Here is an 18,241-nt window from a genome sequence, read left to right on the forward strand (position 1 = left end):
GAAAAACCATTGAAAAGTTACTTGAGGACAAATCTTATACTACTCAACACAGGAAGCTTAACACATTTCACTATCAATCCATAGTTCCGAAAAAAAAAGAATAGAATAGAATATGGAACTCGACCAGTAGATCCAAGATCCACAACGTCATCCAGAATTTCTACCAAAAAATGTCCACCTCTAACATGAGCAGGAAAAATAAGATAACTCTGACCGGACTCAGATCTGGACACAAAAATTAGTCACGAATACATATTAAAGAAAATCCAACCCACCGTTCTGTAACTGTAACTGCTGCCATCAAATACTTTCCATAAACCACATTCTTTACGAATGCCGAAGATTCTCGAAAGTCAAAAACAAAAATTCAGGCTTCACCCAACTCAGTATTGACTGAACAGAAACACCTTAAAGATACTTTCAGTTACTTAAAAGAAATTCGTTTATACTATGAAATCAAACGGCAGTAAGAAATGAAAATTATAAAAAATTACTAAATCTCTTCTGTCGCTAATGATTAAGTAGTCGAAGCGATATTAAACACAGATACATATGTAAGCATAGAAACCGCGACCTGGAATATTCCCGAATCTTCAGGGATATCCCCACCACCGAAATAGACAATAGGCCTATATGTATATGTAACGGTCCGAGGACTAGAGAGAGAATTAGATAGATTATGTCGTTGAAGATGACGGCGTGGTTCTGCGACTGGTGTGATACGATAAAACAAATTATAATATTAAAACGCCCAAAGTTAATTAAGATTACGGTGAGATTATTTATTTTTCCTCGCCTACAGATACAAAAAAAGATTGATCTAAGGATTCTAAAATCATTGAAATTATTAATCTTGACAAAAATTATTTGTTGTGTAAGAAATTATGATAATTATTTAGTAATACGGACCACCCTCCAATGACCTTGACCTTGACAACATATGTCAAGGTCAAGGTCATTGGAGGGTTGTCCGTGTTACTAAATAATTACGGAAATGTTAGAAAATTCGAAGTAGACGAACGGTTGAGGCAGGCCATGTGCGTTCTGTCAGCGCAGTTCCCCTCTTCAAGGGAAAATCCTCCAACTTGGGGGTGTCATAAACAAAAGGGCATACTGTCAAAGGCGTTCTCATGACCGAGGATTTTTGGGACGGCAGGACATTCTTGTTTTGACCGTCGACGTGTACGACTCGTTAAAATAAAGAATACGTTTTGGTTGTAATACGCCCATCGTTTATTCACCTAACCACGATTTTAATCCACCGCTCTTCTTTCCTTACAAAAATTATATATATACATAATATGTATGTAAGTACTTACTTACTACATACTTAAAAAAAACAAACAAGAGAGTTAGAAATTTCTACCTGTATATTCATATCATTTAAATAATTAAATAATACACAACATAAAAATAATATCGATATAATGAATTATTTGATGTAATGTTTTATTTCAAAATACATGAACTGTCATACATATATATATACATACATGATGACATAAGTCACAAAACCGTTAATTTAAAATATAGTTTAATAATGTAAATACATAGTTATAAAATAAAATAAACTTTTATGTGCATACAAAATTAATACAAAAGATTAGGAAATATATATTTTACAAACAAATTTTACGACAACAACTTAGATTATGTTTTAATGGATTTGAAATATTCGGAAGTATTTATATATCGCGTATATAAATACGCAACAGACGTTTCCGTTATCGAGTATGTGCATGAAGAGTTGTAGGGTTGTATTTCTTATGAAAGACGTTGTTGTCGTGTAATTTAGTTCTGTTTGGATATCCAACAAAAATATTATAATTAGCTACATTCATTTCTGTATAACTAGTGTTACTTTTATCTATTTTGTTAGAGCTGTTAAACAGAAGTTTTCAATGTTTTCTTTTCAACCTCATAGTCAGGTTTGTATTATTAATTTGTACGTATAATTACAATCAGAAATGGTTTTAGGTTCAATAAATAACTCACAATTTTTTCATATTTATTCATAGTGCACAGGTTAAACCCAGATTTGATTTCTTTAACCATGTTTATACATTTTCTAATAACATAACCTTATTTCATTGTAATTGTGTGAGCTGATGAAATTCATATTATTGTTTTACAGTTCTCATAAATATATATATATATATTGAAAATTAATCTTTTAAAACGTAAAGTAAATAGTGTTTTATATAAATATATGTTTATTTTAGTTAAAAAAATTATATAATTTTGATTACAGAAAACCAATTACCATTTATCATTTTTAGGTGTTATATCATCTGACACAATTAACTTCGATAGTCAATTCAAAATCTACCCCGTTTTCAGCTAAAATTAAGAAACACAATGAGATTAAAAAAGCTACAGATGATGTTTTGCCTATTAGTTCATCAGAAGTAAGAAATATCTTTTTATTTGTTATTTAGAATTATAATAATTACTTATTAAGGTTAAATTTTGTTTTAGGCTGCAAAAAGTTATGTGGATATGTTAACAACCAAATTAAAGATGTATGATATTATTACAATGTTTGACATCAACACAAATAATGTTCTAGTAATATTAGATCGACTTTCTATGAAAACTTTGAAAAGAAATTTAGAGAAAAATAATAGATGGAAAGTATCTTATGTATCAGGATCAAATTTTAATCAAAACAAACAAAAAATCCTTTGCGCACAATTTACGAAACAACTTGTTTTGCCTACTATGTATTTAACGTCTGTGAAGCATCACAAAACATCATGCACTTTATGCACTGCAAATCCATTTAATTATCATGTACAAATTCGTGGTTTTAAAACAAAACGTAGTATAAACATAGAATTTGAAAAAAATGCATCATTTCTAAACAGATTTAGAAACCGGCTTGGTCAACTTTCAGATACAGTAAGACTATTCTTTATTTATACCAAAAAGATTTTATTTGCTTTACAAATAAATTCTTTATTTTATAGAATACAAGATGGAATTTTAAAGATAAAGATCCTGTTACACTTAGATCTTTGTTTAGTCAAGATAATAGTCAAAAGTCACCAGAGGAACATAAAAAAATTGCAGCAGCTTTTATAGAAGGATATGAAGCAGGACTTCAACGAAAACGTACATCTGGTGGATGGCATAAAATAATATCTGGCTTATTCATAGGTACTCTACTAATAATACTTTGGTATGGAGGTATGTAAATTTCATAGTTTTATAAGATATTTTTAGTTATTGTGAACAAATGATTATTAACAAATTTTTTTTATATTTGAGTAAATACGTTCTTACTGTAGAAGAAATAATTTATTGAATAGAAAGAGAAAAGATCTTAAAAATTTAAGACCCTCAAATTAATTAATTATTTGTAATATTGTTAAGTAATCAAATAACAAAATTGTATACATATATATCTTGTTGCTAACACTTCAACACAATTAATTTCAATATTATTATGCAGTAAAATATTAGAGTAGGTGTTAAACAATAGGTTAGGATTGTTAATAACGTAATTCTTTACGTATTTCTAATGTTATAGTTTATGCTGTAGGAAGTGGATTACGATTTTCAATGGATGGTGGCAGATTTAGACCAGAAACAACAGACATAACTTTTAGCGACGTCAAAGGAGTATGTATATTATTATAGATTCAATATATATCATATAAAGTTATACCAAAGTTGTAAACATATATTTTTTTGCTCGCGTATGGTCAGGTTGCAGAAGCTAAACAAGAATTGAGAGATATAGTTGAATTTTTGAAAAATCCAGAAAAATTTTCTGCACTTGGTGCAAAGTTACCTAAAGGTGTGTTATTAGTAGGACCACCTGGAACAGGGAAAACGCTGTTAGCTCGAGCAGTAGCTGGCGAAGCTGGTGTACCATTTTTTCAAGCAGCTGGTCCAGAATTTGATGAAATTTTAGTAGGACAAGGTGCACGCAGAATGAGAGATTTATTCAGTAAGTTATTAAAAAAATAACTATTATAAATGTCTAAGAATTATGAAATTGTACTCTTTTCATTCTTTTTGATGAAAATGTAGTGTATGTGTAAGTGTATGTGTGAGAATTAAATTGATTAATTTTAATCAGAAAGATTGAGCAATTTATTAATTTTTTTAGAAGCAGCAAAACAAAGAGCACCTGCTGTGATATTTATAGATGAAATTGATTCTGTTGGTGCGGAACGAACAAATTCATCTGTTCATCCATATGCAAATCAAACAGTGAATCAGCTACTTACCGAAATGGATGGGTAAATATACAATTTTCTTTTCCTATTTTGTTATAATATTTCTTGGATATTTAGTACTATGAACAATACACAGTACAAGGTATATAAAGCGTAACAGACTGTTTTCTTTGAAACAAATAGAGGTAGAACAAGCTTAAGGGGGTAGACACGGCACGTGACTTCTCCGATTTGGGACGTCGGTATTACAGCAGTTTTTTCGTTGGGCCTGGTGGAGCCACTTGCGTGTTTTGTTACGAACTTGAAAGGTTTAATTCTCAGCTAGCGTGCGCGCAACACGATCTAGGAAGGCAACAGCGGCTCAAGTATTTTTACAAACACATTCAAAAGCTCATCTCGCCAGAGGCATCGCGATGATACGCATGAAGAACGAAAGCGAAACATTGGCGCGTGTTTAGAGTGAGATGTACGGTGATCATGCTATTTTTCTTTCAACCCAAATGATAGAATTGTTCCGCTCCGATAAATTCTGACTGACCAAACGCGTGGATTTTATATAGCGCACCGTAGCACCTCTCGCTGCTGAAAAATATATTGTTAGAAACGATAGGAAAAGGTTTGTGATATAGAAACGGCTGAATTTAATATTTTCAAGAACGTCTTTATTTCCGTGTTTTCCGCTTTGCGTCGGGAAAACGACTGCTGCCCTTTTCCTTGCGCGGGCCTGGCCCACGCTGTCCCAGAATACCTCAGCATACAAGGGCGGTGGTGTTAACGGACGAAGACTAGGCGCGTCTCCTCCGTTGACACCATGGTCCTTTTGAAATTTCTTGACGCCTTACAATATGCCTACTCTGAAGAACCAAAGGAACGTGCAATCAGAATAATTTTTAGAAAAAGTTATTAACTTCGGATGAAGTTCCGAATTCGACCGGTCGCCGATCAAGATGAAATTTTAAGGGGCAGGGGGGAGGTGGGAGGGGACCCCGAATATAAAGTGGTATTTTCGGCTTCCTATTAGTTTCCGAGATATTAATTAAAAACTTTCGTACAATACATAGAATTTTTCCTATACAAACGTAACTAACACAACCGTCTTCGCTGTAGTAAGCTGACATCAAGTGCCGAACAGCCGTTGACACAGCGGGGGTTCCAACTTGACTATCTATAGGGTGTCCTATTCGAAACTTTGGAGATACGACGACTGTCGTAGCGTTGCCTAACCTTTATTTATCTAGCCTAACCTGACCTACGTATACATCAAATGTGTTTAATTCCTTGGGAATTAGTAATACAATATAAAACATAACATAATGTAACTAAAAAAATGGATTTTACATGGTACATCCTATAGAAACGGAAGACGATATTGCTATGGTGTGAACGGCTGTTCGACACTTCACGATGACGGTTGCTACATCGAAGACGGTAGTGTTAACTACGTCTGTATAGGAAAAATTCTATGTATTGTACAAAAGTTTTTAATTAATATCTCGGAAACTAATAGGAAGCCGAAGATACCACTTTATATTTGGGGTCGTCTACCTGCTCCCAACCTACCCTCCAAATTTCATCTTGATCGGCGACCGGTCGTATTCAGAACTACAGCCTTAACTTCTTTAAATAAAGGTTTTTTTTATTAATAAAAGTATACAGGATACGTCATGCAATTGGGACGGGTTATATCTTGAATTTGGTAAGAGATAGGAAAAAGCGGTTTATGTAAAAGTTCAATGGTATGATAATGTCTATTTTTCTGTGATTTCATTTTCTTCGTAAATGCAACGATGCACTCAAAAAATGCAAATCCACTTTTTATTTAAATGGAATTGCATTTTTTTTTTTTTACTTGTGTCAACTTCTTGAAACATTCTTCATAAAAAAGTACTATGGTACTATTAGAACTAATAAATGGAGGGACCTAGCGTCTATGCAGTAAAAGCTGAATGTATGCAATAGAGCTTGGGAACCAGACGTTGCATATATCCAGCCGAGGAGTCGAATCTCGGATTACACGCGACGACCAGCCACGCGTGAACGTAGAAAGAGACCGACAGTGGAGGAGAGAGAGAGGTTCAATGATCAAAGGAAAAAGCCAAAACGTATCGGCGCGACTAATACTAATTCAATTATAAAACTTTTTTATTTTTGACTTTTTTTTACTGAAACTTTTACTAGCGCATTGGTGAAATTGTTCTGATTAAAATGATACCAAACACGATATACTTTGAATCGGGCGAGGTTTTTAATGGGGCGCTGTGAAAAATCCAGGCAGGCGGTAGTCAAAACTTAGCGAAAAGGGACAATCTCAACATTCAAAATGGGGGAAGGACAGCATGACTGTAGTGCGTCTCACTCAGCGTTCGGGCGTTGTTGCCTTTTTTGCTTGCCTTCGCAGCACAGTCGAGTGACGTAATCAAGCTAACGCTTGATTCTGGCTACAATTCCAGATCGGCAGCCTTTTTAGTTTGTCGCCACCTTATAATTACTAGCTAAACTAAATTTGTCACGTGACTTGCTCTGTATTATCCAGATAATGGCGGAACTCGTATGTGGGAATGCTTTCACGGGAATACAGTTTTCGTCCTTATATGAGAAGATTTTGATCTAAATAGGTGTATATTCAAAAGAGGAAAGTTCGATGCAGGGCGATCTGGTCACTGTTTGAGTCACAGAACTGTTTTAGTGACCTAAAAAATACTTGGAACTTGCTGATGTATTTTCTCGATTTTTCCTCTACTTTGGACACTCATATTATTAGATATCAACACAATTTCGTTGAACCATGACCAGACCGCGCTGCATTGGACCTTCCTCCTTCGAATGAGCCCTCACCCAGCCCCAAACCTTGTCATATAAGGACGATAAGTGTATTCCCGTAAACCCCTTTTTAGGGGATTCAACGAGATTGTGTTGATATCTAATAATATGAGTGTCCAAAGTAGAGGAAAAATCGAGAAAATACACCCGCAGAATCCAAGTACATTTTAGGTCACTAAAAGAGTTTTGTAACTCAAACGATGACCTGAGCCCCTACGTTGAACTTTCCTCTTTCGAATGAGCCGGCACCCAGCCACAAGTCTTCTCATATAAGGACAAATAACCGATTCCCGTAAATTCCTTAATAGGCTCGTTTTTGCCGGTAATGTCACCTCGCTGCATTACCCGTACAAATTGTAATACTTTAGATGATTCATTCTCTATAGTTAAATCTTATATAGAGTAATTTGGTTTTCTTTGTGTACTTTGTATATTATATTTTTTGTAATCTTTATTTTTTAAAAATATGTTTGCATCGTTCCAGTAAATTATTTAAATTCTAGTAACATGAATTTATTATTTTATAAACTTCACAGAGAATCATTTTACAGCATAAAAATGTATAGTCTCATTTAAAAAGAAATTGCTTAAAAATTCTGTTTATTGTCTTGCAATTAAAAACAAGCGTTATTGAGAAAAATAACTGTAATTAAATGTAATTAATATAGGTTCTTTTTCTATTACTTTTTTTATTTTTATATTAAAAAATGGATATCAATTGTTTTTTTATAATTGTAGATTTCTTCAAAATGAAGGAGTTATAGTATTAGGTGCAACAAATAGGCGCGACGATTTGGACAAAGCATTAATGCGACCTGGACGTTTTGATGTTGAAGTTGTTGTCGATGTACCGGATTACATGAGCCGAAAAGAAATTTTTGATTTATATCTATCAAGAATATTAACAAAAGATGTTGACTCGGAATATTTAGCAAGATGTACTGTTGGATTTACTGGAGCTGATATAGAGAATATGGTACCATCTTGTCGGATATGTTTTAATTATGCGAATAAAATATATATTTTAAGTTAATTTTGATATTTGTAAAGGTTAATCAAGCAGCTTTGAAAGCAGCTATAAATGATGCAGAATATGTGACGATGAATCACTTAGAATATGCTAGAGACAAATTAATCATGGGTCCGGAAAGAAAATATAAAATCAAGGATGCTGAAGCCAATCGTATCACAGCATATCATGAAGCAGGACACGCATTGGTTGCGTTTTATACTACAGACGCGCCAGCAATACATAAAATTAGCATCATGCCTCATGGACATTCTTTAGGGCATGTAAGTGTTAATTCATAACACTAATTTATAAATTTTACAATATTATTGTATGTTTAATATCTTTCTTCAAATACAATGTATATACTTCTTTCAGACAGCGTTTTTAGCTACCAAAGATGAAGTTCACGTCACAAAATCTCAGTTATTAGCTCAGATGGATTGTGCAATGGGTGGTCGTGCTGCAGAAGAATTAATTTTTGGACCGGACAAAGTAACATCAGGAGCATTAAGCGATTTCAAGGTTCTTTTAATTTGTTTATACAGGGTGTTTCACTCGATTTTAACATCTTGATTTCTTCGCCATTATTACTCGTACCGGAAAATGTTTCAGTCGAGAATTGGATGGTGTTGAGTGGGGCATAATGTGATGTTATTAGTTCATTCGTTGGTGGATGCGTAAAGGTCATATGAACGACAACTTTGTTTTTTTAAATAAAATTATATACATTTTATTTTATACTATTCTTCATAAAAAAGTATTTATTTATGTTGAAAAATTAGTAGTTTAGGTGATATTTCAATTTAAATAATTTTATAGGATATCGTTATTGTCACACTAAGCATCTGCTCTGTATTCACCGACGCCGACGTTAGCGTAACATAAACGCTATTTAAATTGAAATATCTCCTCAACTGCTAATTTTTTAACATAAATAGGTTAATATTTTTTTGTAAGGAATATCCAACGGCGTCGATTGATGCATTAAAAAGTATATAATTCCATTTAAAAAAACAAAGTTGCCGTTGCCAAAAAACAAACATGACCTTAACACGTCCACCTGTGAATGAGCTAATAACACCACATTGTGCCTCACTCGACACCATCTAACTTTAATCTGAAACATTTTCCGGTTCGAGTAATAATAGCGAAGAAATCAAGATGTCAAAATCGAGTGAAACACCCTGTATATTAGCATATACAGAACTCTTATTTTTTGCAGTTAATATATAGTCACATGGTAGTCAATTTCAGTTTAATACAAGTTTTATATTTATAGACAACATAACGATAAAGTGTATTTAAAATATAAAATAATGTTAACAATTATTTTTTAGGGAGCAACTACCATTGCTGAGAAAATGGTAAATTTATACGGTATGTCTGAGAAAGTTGGTTTTGGAGTGCGAACAATGAATGAAAAGGAAGGATATAAACCAGGTCCTTCGACGATTGATCTCGCTGACACTGAAGTCAAATGTCTATTACAAGTAAATTTTTTCACTGTATATTAAGTAAATAATATATATATTTTAAGTTATACATTTTAAAAGTTCTTATATTTTAGGAATCATATGACCGTGCAAAAACAATATTACAAAAGCATGCGAAAGAACTTAAAAGATTAGCAGATGCGTTACTTAAATATGAAACATTAAACTATAAAGATTTAAAAGCTGTTATTAACGAAGAAAAATTTCCAATTGAAACATTAAATAATCAACCGCGAATTATAGAACCATCTGAACATGTATTATAACTAGTATACAGAAATTCAGTTTAAATGGTAATTAAAATAAATTATTTGTTGCAATATCACATTTTATAATTACACTTTATATTACTGGATTATATTAACAAATATTACATATATACTGAATTATTAAATTTCTTTTAAAATGTATTAGTTTCACAATTCTTCATAATGTGGTAGTTTTAGTTTCTTGTCACTGACATTTTTAATATACATATATCAGATTTTGTATAATATTTCTTGTAAACTTATTTATGTACAAATAGTCTCGACTGAATCATATATCATAATAAAAAGTAGACTAAGATGCATAGAGAAAAGTAAAATGTACATAATCATATACAGGGTGTGTTATAATATGTGGGACTCATTCAGGAGTAGATAATAAGCACAAAAACAATAAAAAAGTTCTATAAACACGTGTCCTATTTGATCTTGTTTCGAAATTATAGCCACGTTTATATTTCAACAATCCACAAGTACTTGCCTTTATAGAAGGCACTCGAAAAGATTGTCCTCGGTCTGTATGCAAGTCATCGTATCAATGAATTTCGAAATTTTTAAAAAATTCTAAGTGTACGTCAAATTTGCTGGCAGTCTTGTTACATACGTGCAAGGAATATAACACTGTCAACAACATAAGTAGTTGCAGATTATTGATACACAAAATTGATCATAATTTTGAAACATGGTCAAATGGGACATATGTTTACATGCACTTTTTCCATTGCTTTTGTGTTTCCTGTCTACACCTGAAGTGGGTCCCACATATTACGAAACACCCTGTATAATTTTATAATTATGTATTTTAGAGAATTTTATTATATTCTTTTAAACTTACTAAATATATCTTACAAATATAACTAAATTATAATTCTAGACAAAAATTTGTATTCTTCAATTACATAAACAGTATGTATATAATGTCCTTATTACATTATACATATTTTATCATTTGAAATATCAAATAAGTGTCAGCCATACGAGTTCACTTGATTGTATTTTGGTTACTAATATTGTAATAAAGTTCTTTTTTTACATTAAGATATTAGGTGTACAAATTAAATTTGAATGTTTTTCCGCGCTTCTATGGTATTTTTAGTGCTGATAATAAATAGCGCCAAACTATCAATATCAATGACGATTACTTAAATAATGGAAGTTACTATAATTTTATAAAAATAAATTTTTAATTAAATAAAACACAAGGACTGAATTAATTTGTATACCTAATAATTTTGTTTCTAATTGTACGTCAATGAAAAAAAATTAAGAATTGTTTACTGCAAGTATGTATGTATGTATGTATGTATGTAGGTACGTACGTATGTATGTATGTATATACATACAGTCACAGCCGAATCTAGCACTGTTCGTTGCAGCTAAGTTGCCGTCCAATCAAATTCGTTGACCTACCTCCAGTCACACGTATTCACAGCCGACTCTAGTATTAGCCATGCTGAACAACGTGGCAACACCGCTCACGTGACAATCGGGAGTCCTATTTTCAAAAACAGAGTCCTGTGCTCGGAATTGTAATTAACGTCTTTTTTAATTAAAAGCTGTTGTAATATACACTATATTGTATTAATTATGTATAAACAATACATAAACGTTGCAACTATGGCAAATAGAAGTGATGTGGTAGTATAAAATTGTTATAAATGTGATATATATTTTGTGTACTCTCAAAGTAGTTTGGTGTTGTGAAGCATGATATTTGAAATATTTACAGTGGTTTCAAGAAAATTTAGGTATGAAGCAAAATGAAACCATCTTTGGATCAAATTGAAACATTTAAGAATTGATGAACGTGTATATAAGTTAATAAAAACCTTGAAACAAGCGAAATTATTGGAACGAAACCAAAGAGGTTATGTGAAGTCCAGAGAGTAGTCGGGAGTCTGACGACGTTGATTGGCTAAGAGTCCGGGAGTCCGGGAGTCCGGGAGGCAGATAGAGTAGGCTAGGTGTTGATATATTCAGACCGGACTCCCGGGGTGTTGCCATTTTTACTTCAGCACGGCTAGTACTAGAGTCGGCTGTGGTATTATATTTATTGGCCGAGGCCACCGACAAGATACTGTTAAAGACTGCCATCCTTATGGGAGGTTGCGGCGGCGAAAAAATTCGACGTTTTCTTACGCCCTCTAGAATATATTGCGGCCGCAGTAAGAAACAGAACCTGAATCAGTGGGTTTACCGACGACGAGTATCGGTGCCGAACTATATCATGAGATATGAGATGATATATTATCTGGTCGATGCTATTATTATCTTTTCGGTGATTCGAGTTAAGTTCGTTTTACAAACCTTTCGGAGATACTTTTCAAGACGTCAAATATTTTAAAGGAGGTAACTTAATAACCCTCTTTAGTTCATTGGAAATTATTTTTTTAATAAATGACGAACTCTAGTTCTAAGTGTAAAGTATGTGTTTTTAAAGTAAATAAATATTCATTTAGAAAAAATGATAAACAGAAAAAAAAATTAGAAAAAAAATTATTTTCTTCTAATTTCATGTAGAAATCATTTAGAAATAAAAATGAATAAAAAATATTACATAGGTTCTGTAGGATATAATCAATAATACTAATAATGTAATAATCATAATAATCATCATAATATAATAAGTAACAGGTGTCGAAAAGAAGAGAAATGTATTTGAATAAAATATTTTATTTAATAGTAAGTAGAAGCTGGATAAGTGCAACATCGCTATCCTCTCCACTTGTGGAGATCCCCCGAGGCGAACCGAGACGCTCGACCAGGAAGCCGTGTAATATGATCTGAACCGTAATATCGGTGTGACTAATACTAATTCAACGATAAAACTTTTCTATTTTTAACTTTTTCTTAATGAAATTTTTACTAACGCATTGGTGAGATTTTTCTGATTAAAATGATACCAAACACGATATAGTTTGAATTATATTTATTTATTTATTCAGAATATGCTGCGATAATGCCATGAATTATCGGTAATGAGCAAGAGCCGTTATTCCATGTTTGATTGTGAGTCGAGCAACACACGGTGCGATTGATAGCAAAAATTGTAAAAGTAACTAAGTCGCGGTATTTTCAGTGTTAGATTTGTATTCCACGAAAAAATAAATATCTAAAATTACCACAATAGTATATACAAATTTATCCACTGCTTGACACAGTCTGCGACCTTTCAGAATATTCGGGGTCTGTTTTCTGTTATAAAGTCTTGCCATAAAACTTTGAAAAAGAAAGGATAGTCAATGATGGGCCATGATGGGGTATGTGCGGGCAATGACGCATTCAGAATTTGTTCTTGGAGGGAGCTAAGTTGAACGAATAAAAATATTTTTAATACAAAAAACAGTGTTATTAATATGTGACATAAACAGTAATACTAATTTAATTAGGAACAGATTTTGGAAAATTTTCTGTTGTTCTCCTTCCTTTTTCTTTGGGGGATGTTAGAGCCCCTTAGCCCCCCCTTGAGTGCGCCAGTGTCAGCGCGGGGTATGTAAGGACGCGAACTTTCAAACGTTTGGCACCTTCGACTCTGTTCACCACATGGCAGAATAAGGAAATACACTAAGCGCTTAGTATGTCATTCTCTGTTAAAAATGCCTACTTCCGCTACCTGTGAAAAAGGTAAAAATGCCCACCTGTTAACAGTATGCTAAGAGACGAATCTCTGTTAACAGTTAAATGATATTTTTGCTTTGAGAATCATTATTTTATAAATATAACAGTAATTTTCGAATTATTTTTTATTCAATTCTTCTATTTTTTTTCACAATGTTACATACCAAATATTCTTATTTTTCATATATTTATTTAATATCGATTATTACAATAATTGTATTATTGTATTTTAATAAGAATGTAATACAATTATAAGGTAAAATATAATTGTTTTCCAAGCAGCATCGACGAGATAATTATTGTACTGTGACAAAGCTAAATCATCTCGCTGGTGGTATAACAGCTTTTTTCGGCGGTACAATGGGTAATATCACTATTCTACATTATCCATCATTCCTATTTACCGATCGTACCCCAGGCCCACTGGGCCCACTTGGCGTGCCGAACTTTAACACAGGGGATGGCAGTCTTTAACAGCATCTCGTCGGTGCCGAGGCTCTTACATCCACAAATCTATCGCGTGACGAACGTCGCTAAGGACAGACATTGAAACAGAATGAGGGGTCCACCCCAAAATCCCGAAACCCAAAATCCCGACACCCAAAATCCCGACAGCCCAGAATCCCTACAGCCCAAAATCCCGGCACCTAAAATCCCGCCAGCCCAAAATCCCGACACCCAAAATTCCGACCTCCAAAATCCAGACAGACCACCGTGGTAATCACGTCTTCCGAATTTTGGGATAATACCACGACAATTCCAGATGTAAACAAAAAACAAAACATCCCACTCGAGTTGAACAGTAACATATTAAATTCGTTTTGATGACTGGGGGGCTCTGCCTAACTAATACCAATACCCATTTTTAGTATAAGGAAATAATAAACACAATTTACAAAGTAACATATTTATTGGTATCAATTAGTGTAGTTATTGGTGGGGGTCTGGGGGGCACAGCAAAGCGAATTTAATATGTTACTGTTCAACCGAATATTTTCTGTTTCGTCGAGTTTTCACCGTGCACAGTGAACGCGTACATAAAATCTTTAAAAAAATATTTATTGACATTGGTTTTGTTGATGCGCTGCCATAATAATATTAAATATGATGTCTTTTAACTGTAAGAAACCACACAAAAAAAATCAGCTCGATTCTGACAGGAGTTACACTTCCGAATATTTATCATAAATACACAAATCTAACCTAACCTAACCTAACCTTACAAAAAGTTACACAGAATTAGCCTAACCTAATCTTCCAAAAAGTTTCACAAAACTAACCTAACCTAACTTAATAATAAATGCTAATAGTAAATCCACAAATCTAACCTAACTTAACTTGACGAAAATACTTCGTACTACACCAGTGTGGCAATAGATACACAAAACTACTCTAAACTTATGAAAAATACTCAAATCTAACCTAACCGAACACAAACTTATGAAAGTCACTAAAAACCAACCGAATCCGACATAACCTAACTTCTCAGATATACGCGGTACTAACCTAACCTAATAAAATGTACACAAAATTAACCTCACGTGTGCAAAGAACCACAAAATCAAACCGATATAACCTAAATACCAAAAACTAACTCAACCACGCCACACAACAAAACTTTCTTTTTTTTTATTCGTGGGGGAAATCTTCCAAAGACGCCCCCAGTCCCCCTGGGGAGGGGCCGAGGGTAGTGCCGGATTTTTACCGGCTAAAACCCCTACGGTGACCCGCACTGGGCGTAAGGAAGGGCCCCGGGACCTCTAACGAACAACACCGGGACCCAACCACCCTTGGCGTATAGCGCCCCATCACGGGGGAGGGTCTAACCTTTGACCCCACCCCCCCTAGTGCCATCTCCGCCGACGGCGCACAGTGGGACAAAACGGCTTTCGGCGATCAAAATTCTGTAACTTCGGTTCTATTGGAAATATTTGAATGAAATTTTGGGAAGTTTTTGCCTACATTATGGTACATAAGTTGTATCAATACGAATCATATTGAATTACAGGGTGTCAAAATATTCACAAATAAAGTATAACGCGTTCACTTGTTAGACATATTTTATGTCATTTAACAAAAATTTGACTCAAAACTGTTAATAACTATAATAAAAACGGATTTAATAATTAAAAAATGACAAGACATGTGTTATTATAATATATTTATTTATATTTATTATGATCTATACCAAATCATTCGTGAAAATAGTTTCGACAATTATGAAAATTTATTATGGCATATTGCAAGGCCGAAATAAAGTTTTGGGTAACGAATATACACGTCGAATGCAGTTAACTGGATAATAATCGTATCTGGTACTGCTTTTCCATCATCGTGCGCTGTGGCCAAGATGGGTGTAGTTTATTTCAATCGCCATTTTTTTGAGCAGTGGCAGGTTGGGGCAGCCGTTTTTTTCTGATTCTGATAGAGGAAGGTTCACTCTTTACTACAGTAATAATCACACACTGCACAAGTGTGCACATTTCTTTTAAATCAAACGCAAAGTTGAGATTTTAGTTAAATGTATTTCGTTTCAATCAGATCCTATTATTTAAAAAGTTGTTAACATTTTAACTTATTTTATGCACTGAATAGCATCTATACTAAACTTTGTAATTCATTTGAATTTTATCTTACCGAGTAAAATTTATTAGAATCGTACATTGAAGTTATGGGTAATATTATCAGCGTTTCGTCTTGACGAATTTCTACTGACTTTGAGTGCGAACCACGGCAAAACGGAAAGAAATATGAAAAAACGGATTACACTACGTTAAACTACAGTTTATTCTCTATCGATGTATGTAATTAGTTTTTCAATTTTCGAATTCACGAAAATCGAATTTTGATCGCCGAAAGCCGTTTTGTCCCACTGTGCGGCGGAGGCCACACCCGACGCCGGCTACTCCTCGGGCCGCGTGCAATGGTGACCGGGGCCCCAGCTCCGGCCACCTGCGGCCCAGCGACTCCGCAAGAAGCCGCCAATCTACGATGGTGGAGAGGGGCAAGCCCCTCCCCCCTCCTATTCCCCTGGGGGAGGCCGGAGCCTCCCCCCACTACATCTAATCTGGGGGGGAAACCGAAGCTCCCCCTATCCCATCACCCTGGGGGAGGCCGCGGCCTCCCCCCACAACATCTACCTTGGGGTGAGAGTCGAAGCTCCCCCCCTAACCCTGTTTGGGGCGGTAGGCAGGATTATCAAGGCCCACCGCTCCGTTCTCCTCAGCTTACTGTACCGGCTCTCTCCCTACCCCGCTGCGCCTCTTCCTTCATGGCGATGACCTCCTCGCAGAAGGAGGTCATCGCCCTCCACTGATCCTCGCCGGCGAGCATATTTCTTACCACGCTCGCCAGCAAGAGATCCGCCCCCAACTCGCACCGCAGGGCGTGACGAGCCCGCGCAAACACTGGACAGGGCCCATAGTTTTGCTCGACGAGGTCGGGAAGCTTTTAGAAAGCGTTATAGCTGACCGCCTCGCCGAGCACCTATCCCGGGTAGGCCCTGATCTGGCCGAGTCGCAGTACGGCTTTAGACGAGGGCGCAGCACCATTGATGCGATCGATTCGCTGCGCTCCCAATGCGACTCGGCCACATCCCGGGGCGGGGTGGCGATCGGTATTTCGTTAGACATAGTGAACGCCTTTAACACCCTGCCCCACGGGACGATACTGCGGGCACTGGAAGATCACGAAGTGCCCCCGGTACTGAGACGGATGATCGAGGCTTATCTGCGGGATAGGTCAATCATGTATATGGGCCGGGACGGACGTGTCTATCGGAGGGACATCGACGAAGGTGTACCCCAGGGGTCCCGTTTGGGGCCCCCACTGTGGAACATGGGGTACAACTCAGTTTTGCGGGTCGTGGTCCCGGACGGTGTCAGCATCACGTGCTTTGCAGATGACACGTACGTGTTTGCCACCGACCGGGACTGGAGCAGGACCAGTCGTCTTGTGGAGATTGGTATGGCTGCCGTCGCAGCTGCGGTCCGGAGACTGGGGCTGCAGATAGCGCCCCACAAGACCGAGGCGATGTGGTTTTACTCGCCTCGGCGTGGGGTTGCACCACCGCCCCAGTTTTGGATCCGGGTAAGTGACACCAGAGTCCAGGTGGGTGAAGGGTTCAAGTATCTTGGCCTCCACCTGGACAGCCACTGGCACTTTGAGAGGCATTTCGACCGTCTGTTCCCCCGATTAGACGGGGTAGCAATCGCCCTTGGGCGGGTGCTGCCCAATATCGGGGGGCCGAGCGAGAAGGTTCGCCGCCTTTATACGGGGATCGTGCGGAGTGTGGCCCTATATGGGTCACCCATATGGGCCTCGGCCCTAATGGCGTCTCGCCGCAGCCAAGCTGTGCTGCGGCGAGTGGTGAGGAGGATGGCCATCAGGGTCGTGAGGAGATACCGCACGGTCTCCCACGCGGCGGCGATGGCTCTGTCGGGTCTCGTACCTTTTAAGTACGAGGCGGAGGCCAGCGCCACGATTTTCTGGCAGGAAAATTCCTTTCTAAGCAGGACCGGTCGTCCAACCTTCCACTCCCTCCTTGAGGCAGGCGCTGAAGAGGCGTCTCAATCGCGGTCCAAGTACGCGGAGGGCCAATACCCAGGCTCGGCCGGGGACGCCGTCGTGGCCCGGAGCGGTGTTCCGAGCCCTCATGCGTTTAATTGCCCCGGCCAGCTCCCCCTCTGTGACCCCCATGTCGTCGGTCCATTCCACTTCGACCGGCGGGGGCCAGAGCTGGCTACCGTCGTCACGAAGGAACAACGTGTCTACCACCTGGCCCAAGAACTGGGGGTCGAGGCTCTCCGTCACGGGGGGCGCCCAGGGCCTTAGTTTGTCCATCGC

General features: G+C 36.6%; 1 protein-coding gene across 6 annotated transcripts in view; it reads left to right on the top strand.

Annotated features, from left to right (window-relative positions):
- Positions 1-1,674: 1,674 nt before the first annotated feature.
- The window catches only part of YME1L (ATP-dependent zinc metalloprotease YME1L), a 259,223-nt gene continuing 242,656 nt past the window's right edge, over positions 1,675-18,241 (top strand). For 3 of the 6 annotated variants that reach the window (XM_034336350.2, XM_076689023.1, XM_076689024.1), the window contains exons 1-12: positions 1,676-1,928; positions 2,280-2,408; positions 2,479-2,901; positions 2,970-3,189; positions 3,533-3,624; positions 3,712-3,955; positions 4,118-4,250; positions 7,746-7,983; positions 8,058-8,300; positions 8,395-8,541; positions 9,357-9,509; positions 9,587-11,526. In XM_034336350.2, the coding sequence (XP_034192241.2) occupies positions 1,902-1,928; positions 2,280-2,408; positions 2,479-2,901; positions 2,970-3,189; positions 3,533-3,624; positions 3,712-3,955; positions 4,118-4,250; positions 7,746-7,983; positions 8,058-8,300; positions 8,395-8,541; positions 9,357-9,509; positions 9,587-9,778 (2,241 nt within the window). In that variant the 5' untranslated portion in view covers positions 1,676-1,901 and the 3' untranslated portion in view covers positions 9,779-11,526. Of the gene's footprint in view, positions 1,929-2,251; positions 2,409-2,478; positions 2,902-2,969; positions 3,190-3,532; positions 3,625-3,711; positions 3,956-4,117; positions 4,251-7,745; positions 7,984-8,057; positions 8,301-8,394; positions 8,542-9,356; positions 9,510-9,586; positions 11,527-18,241 lie in introns of all 6 variants that reach the window. The other 3 variants (XM_076689022.1, XM_034336351.2, XM_034336352.2) reach the window with 3 other exon arrangements.

The sequence above is a fragment of the Osmia lignaria genome, chromosome 7 (genome assembly GCF_051020975.1).
Source record: "Osmia lignaria lignaria isolate PbOS001 chromosome 7, iyOsmLign1, whole genome shotgun sequence".
Lineage (NCBI taxonomy): Eukaryota > Metazoa > Arthropoda > Insecta > Hymenoptera > Megachilidae > Osmia > Osmia lignaria.